General features: G+C 45.5%; 1 protein-coding gene across 1 annotated transcript in view; it reads left to right on the forward strand.

Moving 5' to 3' along the window:
• Nhsl2 (NHS like 2) overlaps positions 1 to 15,375 on the forward strand; it is a 239,757-nt gene that overhangs the window by 96,031 nt on the left and 128,351 nt on the right. Inside the window, exon 2 of the mRNA XM_040744267.1 lies at positions 228 to 296. Within this exon, the coding sequence (XP_040600201.1) occupies positions 228 to 296 (69 nt within the window). The remainder of the gene's footprint in view (positions 1 to 227; positions 297 to 15,375) is intronic.

Genomic DNA, 15,375 nt, shown 5'->3' on the forward strand with positions numbered 1-15,375 from the left:
AAAGATTTTGAGTTTAAGGCCAGACTAGGCTACACAGCAAGATCTTGGCTCAAAATTAAAGAAAAAACGAATCAAAACAACAAAGACTGTAACTGCTTCTTACACCCTCTGTGTGGGGAAGTTTGCCTGCGGGAGTGGGCTGCAGCCAGCTCAGAAGCCCTGCCCAGAAAGAGCACAAAAAGCAATGTCCTTGCCTCACTCTCCTTTTTCTTCTCTTGTCCTTACAGGTGCCTGCTACTGGGTGAACAGGATCCACAGCCAGAGGGCAAGGGAGTTTGTGGATGCAGTCAGCACAGGTCAGCTACAAAGACCAAACTGGTAGCGAATATATGGAGAAAATGGTCAGGCAAACCGCCTGTCTTGGGAGCTGGCTTCTCCACTCCTGACCTCCACTGAGATGCTGCTTTCTCAGTGAGACCCTCTCTGGCCTCATTTCTCATTCTCCCAGTAGAATGGGAGCTGCAACAGGGCAAGGACTTTGTTTTGAACACTGCTGTTGTTGCCATCTAGCACATAGTAGGTACTCAACAAATGGGGAATGAAGAACTAATTGAAAGGATGCACTGGCTGGGACCACCCAAGGTTGAGTCCGCTCTTAGCCTTATATGCAGGGTTGTAGGCATCCAACCTTTACTCACACCTGGTGATATCGATTTCTTCCGAAAAGGCCATGCATTCAGGTTCGAAGGTGAGGAACCTTCCCAGGATTGTGGCTACATGATACTTTGTTAACCATAGCCTTCTGGATGTTGCTATGTTGTCTGCTGTGTATTATTTAAGTGGTTGTTAGCAACAGTGGGGCATTGGCCCTTCCTCAGAGACATCCTCAGCTGCTAGTGGGCCTGTTTTGAAATGAAGAGGGTCAGAGCCACTGCCTTCAGGCTTAAAGGCAGGGGGCTTTGCTGTCCCCAGCCACCATGCTAATGAAACATGTAGAATCTAGATGAGCAATGCAGATTTGAATTCCTAAAACACTGCAGTTGTGTCGAGGGTGTTTTTAATAACACAAATAATATTAATATATTCTCAGCAATGTTTGTCTTGTTCCAATGCTAGTGATAGAACTCAGGGCCTTGTGCATGTTAGGCAATCGCTCTGCCACTGAGCTGCACTCCTAGTTCATGAATAAATTCTTCTGGTGAACAAAATCAATGCTGCTGCTTTAAAACTCCTCTCTGTGTCCGCCCTGCTCCCCAGAGGTAGCCACCATTCACCGTGTGGAGTGCTCACCTTCTTTTGACTCCTCATCTCTGTGTCGAGCTTGGTTTATCCATGTAAAACCATATATGGAAACTTGAAAATAATTGATGGTGCGCTAAACACAGAGACCTGCACTCACTTTTTTCACTTAACATTATGTCTTGGGAACCTCTGTGTCAGGATGTGTGTCTAACTCTCCATTGTCATAATTAAACTTTTTGATTTTTAATCATTGTAGAGTTACCTGCCATTTCAAAACTAATACAGGTGTTCTTTGTCCAGCTTTTCCCTATGGTTAGAGAACCAGGACAACACACAAACAGGGTGCTGCTACTAATTAGCACGAAACAGCATTTCCACACTACCAGGTCATGCCTTCTCAGTGCCTATTCAACCCCTCTCAATCCTTTGTTTTTACACACACACATGTACCTGATCAAACCATGGTGTAAAAGTCAGAGGACAACTTGCAGGAGCTACTCCTCTCCTTTCACCATGATGGGTTGGGATGGAACTCAGGTCATCAGGCTTAGTGGCAAGTACCTTTACCCCCTGAGCCATTTCACCAGGCCCACCATCTCTTTGTTTTAGTTCATTGACTATATTTATCATACCTTATACTATGGTCCATAAAGATGTTCTCATACAAATATGTTATACATTGAACACATTGTCCATACTCTCTCCCCTGCCTGGCCTCCCCACCTTTATGTTAGTCCCCTTTGTGAAAGTTTCACTTCTACTTCCATCTTACATGTACATAGATGATTTTATGTACCTATATAAAATCTAGGAATCACAAATGAGAGGAAACATGTGATATTTGTCCGTCCAAGGCTGACTTAATTTGTTTAATATGAGTGTCTCTCCTTGGATCTATTTTCCTGCAAAAGATATAACAACTTTGTTCCATATCTTGAATTAGATCATTTCAACAAAATTAGATAAAAAATGCAGTCATATGTCATGTGACCTTTCCGTTGCCACCATTATCTACAGCAGTGATTCTCAACCTGTGGGTTGCAACCCCTTTGGGAGCCATATATCAAACCGGCATATCAGATATTTACATTGAGATGCATAACAGTAGCAAAATTACAGCTATGAAGTAGCAGTGAAATAATTGTATGGTCAGGCGTCACTCCAACATGAGGAGCTGGATTAAAGGGTCACAGCATTAGGAAGGCTGAGGACCACATCTCTAGATCATCATCATACGAGTCATCATGTGTCAGTATTCTGATTCATTCATTGTTTGTTTGTTTGTGCAATAGTTCTTTGTTTGGCTCAGTAGTTTTCTGTGGTCTTGACCACAGAAAGTTTATCCAAGCCGGGTGGTGGTGGCGTTTGCCATTAATCCCAGCACTCAGGAAGCAGAGGCAAACGATATCTGTGAGTTCAAGGCCAGCCTGGTCTACGGAGTGAGTTTCAGGACAGGCTTCAGTGATGCACAGAGAAACCCTGTCTTGAAAAAAAAAAGGAAATAAAAAAGCTTATCCATTCACACATTGAAGGGCATCTGTAGTGTTCCCTGGGTTTGACTTTTATGAATAACAGTGCTATGGGCATTTGCCTAATGACTTTTTAGTGAACTTAAGCTTTAATGTCTCCAGGACAGATGCCCAAGAGTGCAGTTGCTGGATCATTATGGTACTTGCGTGTTTCATTTTTAAAGAACTTGTCAAACTGCTTTCCAGGATACTCTACCATTTACATTCCCACCAGCAATGTATGAGGGATCCATTTTCTAGATACTTTCATCAACATTTGGTGCTGTCTCATTTTAATAAAATTTTAGACGTTCAGATGGGTGTGTGGCAAGGTCTCACTGTGCTTTTAATTGCATTTCCCTGGTGGTCAATGATGTTGAACATTTTCCCATGAGCTGATGTGACAACCATGTCTCCTCTTTGGTAAATATCTATTTATGTCTTTAGCTCATTTTCTGGTTGGGTTGTTTGAATTTTTACCTGCTGAGTTTTCAGAATTCTTTATACATTCTAGATCCAAGTGCTTTGCTAGGTGTATGTTTTGCAAATATTTTTCCTAGCATCTAACTTTTGTTTTTTGTTTGTGTTTTTTTTTTTTTGGTTTTTCGAGACAGGGTTTCTCTGTATTGTTTTGGAGGCTGTCCTGGAACTCACTCTGTAGACCAGGCTGACCTTGAACTCACAGAGATCCACCTGCCTCTGCCTCTCAAGTGCTGGGATTAAAGGCATGCACCACCAATGCCCAGCATGCATCTAACTTTTTAAAAATCCTTTCAATGGAGTCTTCCAAAAGTGTTAACTTTGATGAAGTACCATTAAGCAGTTCTTCTCTTGGGAACCTTTTTGAGTTAGTCTTAGAATGTAACCCAAGTCGGCCTTTGAACTCAAGCTCCTTCTGTCTCAGCCTCTTGGTGGCAGGGACTACAGGCCTGTGACCCAGTTCCCAGCTAAGAATGAGCTCAGATTATCAGGTAGGGTATCTGGTTTATACGGCCAGCTGTAGATTTCAAGTCAGATTTCCCATTTTTCAGATTTTTAAAAAGTTTGTCGTGAGTGTTAGTTTATTAGATGCTTTTTTGCATTAATTGACATGATCATATGATTTTTCTTCTTTAATTTGTTAATATGGTGGATTACATTAATTGTGTAGAATTAGTGTAGAATTCTTTGAACAGTTGGAGGAATTTATTGGACCTTGATATTTCTGTTTTGAGTTTTAAATTTTAAACTCATTTCTCATCTTCTTTCTTTCTTTTATTTTTAAGCTCAGAGACAATTTTATTGTATCTTAAAAGAAATCCCCAGGTCAGGCAAGCTGAAAACTTCAGCAAATTCCCAGAGGAGAGGAATGGGGAGGGTGCTGCTTTAGTTAAATGGACATGGAGATCAGCCATATGACAGCCAGTTGCCATGTGGCAGGACAGGGACTTTACAGAAAAACTAAAGAAACCCAGTGTGTTAAGGAAAGCCTGCTTAGAACAGAGATAAAAAGAAAAAGAAGGAAATTTATGCTTTTCTGAATAATTCACAAAAGTGGGCTGGCTTAGGAAGCAGTGTGGTTATGCTCTAGAAGAGACCACAGTAGGGAATTCTGGAAAGAAAAAGCACAGTATCTCAATAAAGGGATAATTACTCCTTCTATTTCTCTAGCATGGCTTATGGTGAGCTTGCCTTCCTAGGAGTGGTCTTGTCTTCCTGAGAGATAGTCCTTTGGCCAGGTAGTTGACCACACCAATTGGAATGTTAGGTCTCCATCCAGGCTAGAGATTCTATCCTCTTGATCAGAAAGGCTTTCCTTTAATGGGGCCTTTATTGTTACTTTAACACCACACCCCATGAAGAGGCAACCCTAAAATCATTAGGAAATAGGCTGAAAATGGAGGATAGGACCGATTTGCACCATGAAAACTTAGTGTTCCAGTTCCAAAACTGTCCACCAGAAGGGGTCAGTGTCTAGGCTGAAAGAACTCAGTGTTCTTAATGGCTGCAGAGATTTTCAAATCTATTTATTAGGTAGATTTTGGAGGTCTATGCTTTTTTAAAAAGCTGGTTCATTTTATCCAAGTTATCACTGTATAGTTTCTCCCAGAATTCTAAACATCTACTGCTGTGTCCATACCACAATCCATTAAGTGCTATGGATTTAATACTTTGTATAGTGAATCATCTTTCATTCTGTTTTCTTATGCATGCTCCCTGATTTTAGAATGAGTTTGTTAAATTCAATGCATAATTCTTGTGGAGATTTAGCTGGAATAGCAGTGAGCTTTCCTCCTTCATGCAACTTTTTCTCCTTTACAGAGACCCCTGGGTCCTGCATGAAAGGCAGCCAGGGCTAAAGAACACATATAATCCACCTCTGCAACACAAATAATGAAAACCCAGAGACAGATATTGGGGTTCAAACTTAAGATCAGAAAAGCAAAGCAACCAAGCAAGTAGCTCTCACCTCTACCAAGCTGAAATGGCAATCCTGTCTCCAGGAATCCTCAGAGACAATGCACTCCAGGAATCCTCAGAGGCAAAAGCCCCGAGTTCCTGTCTCCTCCCACCATATCACTCCTCTCTCCACCTCCCTAGTGCTGGGATTAAAGGGTGACCTCTGTTACTCTCTTGTGTAGCCAGGATGGCCTTGGACTCACAGAGATCTGCCTGCCTCTGCCTCCTGAATGCTGGGATTAAAGGTCTGTACCACCACTGCCTGGCCTCTATGGCTTGAGGCTGCCTTTGCATTCTGAATCCTCAGGCAAGCTTTATTAAATCATAAATAATGTATCACCACATACCTCCTTGACCTACACCCATGCTCACCACCACACCCCCATTCGTGTCTGTTTGTGAAGGCCTGAACTTCAGGCTCCAGAAGTTAAATATTTAATGTCTTTAACAGGTTGTGGACACTTAGTCTATTTCTCAGTGGTATTTCCAAGTAGAGATTACCTCCCTTTCCTGCACAGAAAGAAACAATAAGCATAGTCAAGTGTGTGGTCAGGGGATGGTGTGGTGGTGCTTTTCTAGGTAGAGCTCAGGCTGACAGCAAGTCATGATAGGTGGAGTGGGTGCAAATATCAGTGGGTGCAGAAACATGAAAGGTTACCCTTATCTAACTCTCTCCTGTGGCACCCAGAGCGACAGTTCACATCCTGTGGGTTGTCGCCCCTTTGGTAAACCTCTATCTCCAAGAATATTTACATTACAATTCATATTTTTGGTTGTGAGCATAGCCTTTAATGGCTAAACCATCTCTCTGACCCTACATTACAATTCACAGCAGTAGCAATTTGACAGTTACGAAGTAATTAATTGTATGCATTTCGGTGGGAGCTCGGATGGAAAGGTATTCTGGTACTCGGGAGCCAAGGAATACCACAGGTCACAATAGACATAGCAGCTTACAGCCTTGCTCCAGGGACCGGTTTCCCCAAGAGTATCAGCTCTGCTCGGCAGGGGAGGGTTTCCCCAGATAAGTTATTACAGTTCGGCTCCATCCCTGGAGTGTAACAACTCCCCAGCTTGCTCCACTCACTCAGCTCAGCTCAGCTCTGCCTCCTGGGAAAGTTGTTACTTCCCTCCTCTGCTCCAGGTCTCACCCAAACCTCATTCAAGAGATTTATTGGGAGGGAAGACTCCAGGAGAGTGGCTGCCTCTGCCAGGGTGGAAGAGGATAGCCAGGCAGCCTGACAGCCAGAAGCTGAACAGACGCTAGGGGGCGGAGTTTTTCCAGGGAGATTTCCAGGGTGGGGATTGGTCAGATTTCAGTCCCTGAACTCAGAATAGCTATATCTCCTGCTCAGGGATTGGTTGGTTTTCGGCACAGGTTTGGAGTCAGATTTGGCTTTGGTTTCAGGGCCAAAGTGTGTTTCTTTCACTGGTCCTTTTTAGCCTTCTAGCTCTAATTTTAGGGTCAGGGTGCATTTCTTTCACTGACTCTGATCGCAGGGCCAAAGTGTGTTTCTTTGGCCCTGCTCAGGGTGTGTTTCTTTGACTGGCCCCTTTTCCCTACAATAATGAAAATAATTTTATGGCTGGGGGTCACCACATGAGGAGCTATGTTAGAGAGTCACAGCATTAGGAAGCTTGAGAGCCACTGCTCTGGAGCCACACTGTTTGCCCAGCACCATATCTGTCCAGTGGTGCTGCTAGCAGCCCGTACTCACACGAAAGCCAAATGGGCCTTGATGCCTGGCTCAGGATGGAGCTGTCTGAATGACTCAACAGGCTCACTCTGGTGCAAACCTTAGGTCTACAGAGACATTCTGAATCATGGTGAAGCAGTTGATGCTAGCCAGCAATATATTACTAATACAGAAAACAAAACTGATAGTGGCAAACCAGAGGCAGGTGCAAAGGCAATGTGGACTTCAACCGGATCATTTTTGAAATCTACCAGTAGTAAGTCCTTCTTGACCCCAGAGCCATACTCACTTTTGGGCTCATGCTCTTGACTCAGCTGTAGACCCTACCAAGGTTCCAGGGTCACCTTAGGCATCTCTCCTCCCCATCTGTTCCAATTTCTGGTGCATGTTCCTAATTCACTCCTGCCACTGTCCCTTGCTCACTGTGTAACCTCGGCTGACCTGGAACTCACTATGCAGACCAGGCTGGCCTGGAACTCACAAAGATCTGCCTGCCTCTATTTCCTGAGTGCTAGGATTAAAGACGTGTGCCACTATGCCCAGCTTTATTCCCTGCTCCTTCACCTCAAAACATTTTACACATTTGGCACACTCAAGCCCCACACCTGCCTGTCTTTCTCATTAGGTGCTATATTACAGCTTTTCTTTCATTCCTAAAATGATAAATGTTTGCAATAATGCTCCAATTTCAAAGTCCCCTATGACATCATGACCTAACTGACCCTTCCTGAGTGTTTCTGGTGTGTGTGAACTTTGGAGTCACACAAGACTGAGTCCTATAGCCCCTCCCCTATTTCTTAGGGGTTTGATCCCTGCCTTTACCCCAACTTTCTCTGGTCCTCACTCAGTCCCTTCCCCCATAAGGAGTTGTAATGAATCGATGCGGGGGACGGGGGGGGGCGCTCATGCGACATTGGAAATGACAAGGGCTTTTAGCGCGCTGGGGTTCACACAGAACGGGAGCACGCGAGGGCAGAGCAGGTGCTGCCGTCAAGGCTTAATGTCCCCAGGCTGGTTTGCGTGAGCAGAGCTGCTCAGCACGGCTCTGCGCGTCAGCAGGCGCGTGCGGAGGCGGCTCGCCCGCGGGAGCGGCGGGCGGTGAGTCATGGTCCCCGCGCACCTCCGGAACTGGAGGCTGCTCGGCAGCCTCACTGCCCCCACCAAGCTCCCTGCTCCTCCCAGCTCCTAGGGGTGGGCGAGCGGCAGCAAGGCCCGGTGCGGGGCAGCAGAGGGCGCTGCGGTGCAGCTGTTGGCACCACACACCGAGAAGGCTGGAGCTGCCTTTGGCTGGGAAGGGTGGAGCACTGGCCCAGGGGCGGGGGGGGGGGGAGGGGGGGAGTGGGGAGTGAATGTCAGGGCAGCCTTGATGTTTTTAAGAGAACGGAAGTGTACTTGAGGATGATTCATCCCTTCACTGAGTGATGGAGCTATGGACCCCTGCAGGAGAATGCCCTTTTTGCTCAGCCCACGCTGTCTAAAGCTGGCAGCATTCTCTCCTTAGAGAAGGTCTCTGATAGAGCTGGTTACTTCTTTTCAAAATGGATCTGCCCAGGGGACCCAGCCTGAGACCTTTCCTCTGATGAATGCCACTTGAGGAAGGTAGCCGAAGATTTGAGCTGACAGTAATGCAGGGCAAAGAGAAAATGCTCTACTTATTGGGGACCAAAGTTTCAATGTCGTGTTTTGTCTTGTGATTGCTCCGTGTGTGACCTTGGGCCTTTGCTCAGGATAGGACCCAGAGTCTTGTGCATGTTAGATAAGTGCTGTTCCACTGAGAAGCACCCCCAACCCCAAACTTAAGCTCATTATTCATTCATTCGGAAAATGTTCATAGTGTAGAGAAGGGAAGAAGCCACACATGAGAACAATGACCTTGAGCAGACAGCAGAAAACAGCTTATGCTTGACGCAAGGCTGCAAATCTAAGTGGTCTATGTTTACTGAGCAGATAAATACAAAGACTTTGTGCTTCACACTGGCCAGAGTTGTTGTCTTGGTCACAGATGCATTCTGGGGACTGACAATACTTACTGACACATAATAGGCATTCGTTTGTCAAATGATAGAGCAATAACTTGAGTGTTTTGTGGGCTCAGAAGAGGGCATGTTTAGCTCGAATAATAAAAACACGGAGACAGATATTGGGATTCAAGCTAAAGATAGAAAAGCAAAGCAACCAAGTTACAAGAGAGTTCTTACCTCTACCAAGGCTCAGACCAAAGAGAGGTGATCCTGTCCTCAGAGTGATTGCACACTACAATGCTCTCCACCAAAACTTCAGACTGCACTGAGACTGCACTGAGCTCCTGCCTTATAGTCCTCTCTAGTGCTGGGATTAAAGGTGTGTCATCCCAAGTGATGGAGACAAAGGTATGAGCTCTGTTTCTCTTTTAGACTGATTCACTCTCATGTAGTCCAGGGTGGCCTTGAACTCGCAGAGAGTCATCTGCCTCTGTCTCTCAAGTGCTATTAAAGGTGTGGCCGCCATTGCCTGTCCTCTATGGCTAAGTAGTGGCTTAGTGCGTGTGTGACTAACTAGTGGCTTAGCTCTGCACTCTGATCTTCAGGCACGCTTTATGTGTTAGATTACAAACGATGTATCACTACAGGCATGGAACCCAGAAAAGCACAGGATGAAGACATTAGTTGAGCAGATCGGGTTCAGATGGAGGGCAATACAGACAGAAAATGGCCTTGGCAAAGTGTAGAATTCACCATCTGCACCTCCTTGTGAGTTCCCTCACTCAAGGAGAAAAAGCATAGAGATGGCTCTCCAATCTCTCAAGTTCTTCTAGCTCTAAGACTGCTTTCAGATAGGACCCTAGATACGTAGGTTAGGTCCTGTTCAGAGCTTTTCAGTCATTCAGCCAGGGAGGCTGAGGTTTTGACCTCTGACTCAGCCCATCTTCAGTTTGCAGGCCTGGCTGTTCTCCATGCTCCCCCCTCATTCTATCTTCCCTCGAACTCGCACGGAATAAATTATCTATGACATGAAAGTCTGCATTTGCCTGTGTTTTGCCATGAGTTTTCTTTGTATTAATTTGTTTTGAAATGAGGTCTCTGTTATTTACAGGTTTTTATACTAACACAGTTTTGTTGTAGAAAAACAAGTCAGCACTTTTGTACTAAGAATAAAATAAAAACCAACCATAATTTCACCATCCAATGCCGTTCTTGGATTTTGGAATGCCTTCATTAAAATCCACACTCACTGGCACTCATCCGGATAGAGCTGGCACAGGTTGAGTCTTGTGTTCCTAACAAAAGCATGGGTTGAGGATAATGCTCTTACTCTCTGTCAGTTGTAACTTTGATGGCAAGAGATTTTGTCTGAGACTCCCAAACTCTGGTTCTTTAACCAGATGAGGCTCCTCATGCTACATCCTTTCTCTGAGGCCAGGTCTGTTTCCACACCACTGTATAGCAGCCCCCCTTAGGCCTTCAGTTGGATTAGAGTTCCCTTCAATTTTGAGGGCCAGAGACAATGTTGAAGTCCTTGCTGTGAGGAAGAGCTAAAGAAGGGTGCTTAGGAACCTATTGCCTCACTTGTCCAAGGGGGAATCCCCCAAACAAGCCCATAGCCATGGCTGGGTGCATTTCTTTCCTCAGCTTAAAGCTCCAATGTTAGTACAAGGACTCTCTTCTGTCTTTAGTCCTTGCTTTTCAGTGTGTAGCAGTGACATAAATAGCATTCTTAGAAGGTGCTTTGTATGTCAAAGATTGAGAAACACAGCCAGGGATGGTGCATTCCAGGGGCAGAGGCAGGAGGACTGACCCAAGTTCCAAGCCAACTAAGGCTACATAACCAGACCCTGCCTCAAAACAAACAAACAGAAGGGATTGTGAGGTAAAGTACAGCTTGTTATTTTTATGATTTTATTTTTTGAGATGGAGTCTTCCTGGACAGCCCAACTGGCCTTAAACTTGCGGTCCTCCACCTCAGCCTCCAGAGTGTTAGGACTCAAGCCACGCAGCACCACACCTGGCCACACTGTGGCTTACAAGGCCTGGAACAGAACATACAAATTTTCATTTTATTTTTTTTTCTTTATATTGGGGGGTGTTTGTTGATTTTTTTAAATTGCTGTCTCATGCTATATCCCAGGCTGGCCTGAAACACTAAGTGCTAGGATTCCAGGCATGAGTCACCATACCTAGCTTATTGTTAGACAGGGTTTGGTCAAGTTAACCGGGTTGCTATCACTCCTGGGACCCAAGGATGCTTCTTCCTGAGCCTAGGGAATACCTGGGATGGCAGGTGCACAGCTACTATTCATAACTACACTTCACGTTTCCTAACAAGCTTTCAAGTTGTGGCAGTGATACATCTGGTCTACAAACCACACTTTGAACAGCAAAGCTCTAGGATTAAGGCGTGTCCAACCCACAGTCTATAAGCTACATCCAAGGATAACCATGAATGTGACCCAATACAAAATCATAAAGCAACCTAAAACATTTGGAGGTTTTCTGTGATTTTTCAAAACATGGTTCTTAAACTTGAACTTTGTAGATGACATCATACTCCAGTATCAAAAGGTTAGACATGCCTTTTAGATTCCTTTTGCCCTTGTATTTCCTGGAGGTGAAGGGATAGGGGAGAACTGAAAACTCAATAAAAGTTAGAGTGTGTAAACACACAAGAGTGCACATGTGAGTGCATGCTCGCTCACACACACACACACACACCATTGAGGTTTATGTCCTGGGTGTTTGATGTGAATATAGAAAATTGAGGAGTGAGAAGACTTAAGCGACACTCTTTCTCACCAATGACTTGCTCATTTCAGTGGCAATATTGTCTGCTTCCTGGTCACCAAATGGAATCAGTGTGACAGCTGTCCTGGCTCTGCCTTTCCCTTTTCGGTGTTTCTGTTCCTACACACGTCTCACCTATGCCCTGCCTTCTCATTTCTGGTCCTTTTCCTATTGAATTTAAAATTACTGGCTGTATGAGCGTCCAAGGAGAGTGGGTGGGAGAGGAAGAGAGCTTTTCCACAGGGCTTAACCTTAAACCTCCCTTACTATGCATGTATACCGACCGATTCTGTGAAAATCAGAGAAGGTGAGTTACCTGGACAAGGTCTCACAGCAAGAAAGTGATAAATAGAGATTTGAACTCAAGCATATCTCATGCCAAAGCCTGCTCTTTCAGGGTAGTACCTGTTCATCTTCTTCATGTTGAGTACAGGTAGGTGAGTAGTCTAAGGTCAGTCAAGGGGTTGGAGATAGAATTGAGACTGGAACGTCCTTCGGGACATTTAAACTAAATTTTCATTGGGGTGGGGGCAGCTGGAGAGATGGCTCAGTGGTTAAGAGCACTGTATGCTCTTCCAGAGGTCCTGGATTCAATTCCCAGCAGCCACATGGTGACTCACAGCCATCTATCTGATGCTTTCCTCTGGCTTGCAGGGATACATGCAGATAGAACAGTCAGACATAAATAAATCTTGAATTTATTTTTCATTGGGTAATCCCTATTCAGAGGCTTTGGAGACACCCTCTTTCCTGTAGACTACAGTGGGTGCTTCTGACACCCAAGGGCCTCTGTGGTCCCTGGATTCAGCTCAGCTCTTCTTCTCAGCCTGACTTTTCTCTTCCCAGAATCCTCTTCTTCCCCCCTCCTTCCACCATGCTTTACAGTTTCCTTGCCACAGTGTCCCTAGCCCTCTGGGTTTGAGAGCAGGGGAGGGGGGCAGAAAGGGACTCACTCTGTGACTCAGGCTTGCCTTGAAGATGGCTGACATTGATTATCAACTTGACAAGATCTAGAATCAGACGTTTGTTCCATCTTAACAGCTTCAGTTCCTAGAAACATCTGAGTCGTGCCCTTCCCCCAATGTTTTCTTATTATCTGATGCTTGGTCCTAAACGCTGCCTCAGATCACCTCAACTCCATGATCTGACCTGCGATGCCTCAGACCAACCCCTTTTTGCATTTTAGCCCTGATGTCAGTACCCCAGGCACCTGCTTGGCCTGAAGGCAAAGTCAAATATGGTTGCCTGGTTCACTGTTCGTGTTTCTTTGACTGCATTTCAGATCTTGTCTTTGCAAGCAAGCTCTAAGCTTCTGGGAGGGGACAAGACTGTCTTATTCTTTTCTTTATCCTCCACAATGCAAACAAGTCATTTTGTTCATCCCCCATCCTCTCACGGGTTTTCTTTTTTCTTCTTTTTAAAATTTAGCTCGTTTTCTTTAAGCAGGGTCTCATGTAGCCTAGGTAACTGTTACCAAAAATGACCTTGAACTCTGATTCTCCTGCTTCCATCTCCCAAGTTCTGGGATCCCAGGTGTGCACCCAGCCTTCATTTATTTTTGGAAATCCAAATGTCCTCTTCCTCCCAGGCAAAAAGCTCTAGAAAATTCAAATCAACAGGGCAGTTCAATAACATGAGACTGGCAAATTGATTTTGGGCTTAGGCCAGTAGAAATATTTGTGGAAATGGTTGGCAAATAGGCGGGGTCCGCCCATTCCTAGGGCAGATAAGGAGGGGAGTTGTGTGGTACAGGGCTAACTTTAGGAGTCCTGGAGAGAAGTGAGAGAAGGAGAAGGAGCATTGTCTGCATTTTCCAAATGAGCACATAGAAGGGGAAGTCGTGATTATGTTGCTGTTGAAAACAGCATTTCCACTAGAAACAATAGGAGCTGGGAGTGCAGCTCTAAGCGGTGGTGATGTCATGGGAATAGCAGGAAACTAAGCTCCTTGCAGACCATGACTTTTTGACCTGGGCTTTGCTCCCAACCCTACGTCCGTCTTGCTCACTGTCAAACCTCGCTGGACTGTTTCCCAGGCCTGGACTCAGTTTCTTCTGCTCTGACATGGCAGGGTAGAGAGTAGGGTAGTGTGTGAGCAGCTTGAACTGTCTGCTTCTTCCAAGCCCTGGGCATTTTTGGCATGCGACAGAGACACAAGCACAGATCAGGGAGGTTCTCCTAGAAGGCAAGACACAGTCAAGGTGGCTGGACAGGTGACAGTGCCTGGAGGCCAGGGCGTTTCGGTGACTGAGAAACTGCCACATTATGACAGGAACTGATTGAAAAGATTATGATAGGAACCAACAAGCTGAAGGTGATGGGGAGGCAAGGAAGATGGAGATCTCATTTGCCTCTGGGGGCCGGACTGAAAGCTTAGCTCTGCCTGCACACTAATAAGTGGCTTCAAGCATGTCCTTGTCTCCTTCGGGGTCTCAGATGTCACGTGTGCCCAGTGAAGCATCAAAACTGAGCCACCTCCTCAACTCAACTGCAACAAGTTAGGGAACTAACTTTTCAGGTTCCAAGTTACCTGTGGCTTGCAGGAAATCTCTGGACATTTCTTAAGTTTGTCCTGGGGTTTGGTTTTTGTTTTGGTTTCATTTTGGTTTTGAGATGAGATCCTCGATGGTGTCTAGGTACCCACAGTTGTAAATCTTACATGGGAAGACTAGGGCCATGGTAGAGGTTGCAGCAAGAGTGACTGGAGGAGGGCAATAGCAGGGAAGCCATAGAAGAAACCACCAGAAGAAGCCTTGGAGACTTTTAGAGGCTACGCCTAAGAGTGGGCAGTCCCTGAAAAAGGATTTTGCTTCTAGCCCCAGCAAGGCTTGGCCTTTGCAATGTTGTAAAAGAGACCTTTAAATATCCCAGGTCCCCAAACAATACAGATAGGGTAACAGCATGCCTGCAAAACCAGGGTCTTGTGCATACCAGGCAAGTACTGATGAGCCCTGTGTTAAAGGAGTCTTTTTTGCACACAAGAACTTAGCTGGAGGTAGGGGCTTTGGGTTTGGATAAATGAACTCCAGGCCCTGATCCACAAAAGCCCTTCTGCGGACAACAGTTGTAAGAACTGCCACCTGATGAAGGTCTCCGGCCACCTACATGTAGAGCTAAGCACATCATTTCTGTTTATCAACTCATTTCATCCTAGCAGCAACCCACGCTTTACAGATGAGGAGACAGCCACAGAGGGGCCAAGGAAGGTGTCCAGATCGCACAGCTGATGAGTGGAGGAGCACACAAAGCCACCTCCAGGGCAGTAAAGCGTGGTGCTATTAGCAGCACCTGTAACTGTCACCAGGAGAAGTACAGCTATTTTCAGACCACATTATGGCTGTTGCAGGTATCTCAAAAATCATTTATACTCATCACTGTGCACTTGGAAATTATGGTAGTCATTAGATCCATTGCTAGATCTTGTTATATTGAATATATTAATCAAGCAGCACGCATGACCACATTGTAAATTGCGCTTCAGGAACCGGTCATCAATTCCCTTTCTGATCCTAGGTAATTTACTTATTGCACTGAAAGGCATTTTTCCTGAGAAAGGGTTGATAAGCAGTACCAGGTTGCCAAGGCTGTGTATGGCATGACCAGGCAGGCTCTGCTGCTACATAACTGGGTGCTGGCGGCTCATGGGTACCACACTGAACGTTCCTCCAGGCCTTTCACTTGTACCCCTACCTCCCCCAAACCAGGAATGATGGCCACCAGGGTCCCTGGGCAGGCTGGAGTCATTAGCAAAACAGGGAACAAGCTGGGATAGACATCTAGGTCTTTCTAAGAG

Source organism: Mesocricetus auratus, unplaced genomic scaffold (assembly GCF_017639785.1).
Source record: "Mesocricetus auratus isolate SY011 unplaced genomic scaffold, BCM_Maur_2.0 Super-Scaffold_100003, whole genome shotgun sequence".
Classification (NCBI taxonomy): domain Eukaryota; kingdom Metazoa; phylum Chordata; class Mammalia; order Rodentia; family Cricetidae; genus Mesocricetus; species Mesocricetus auratus.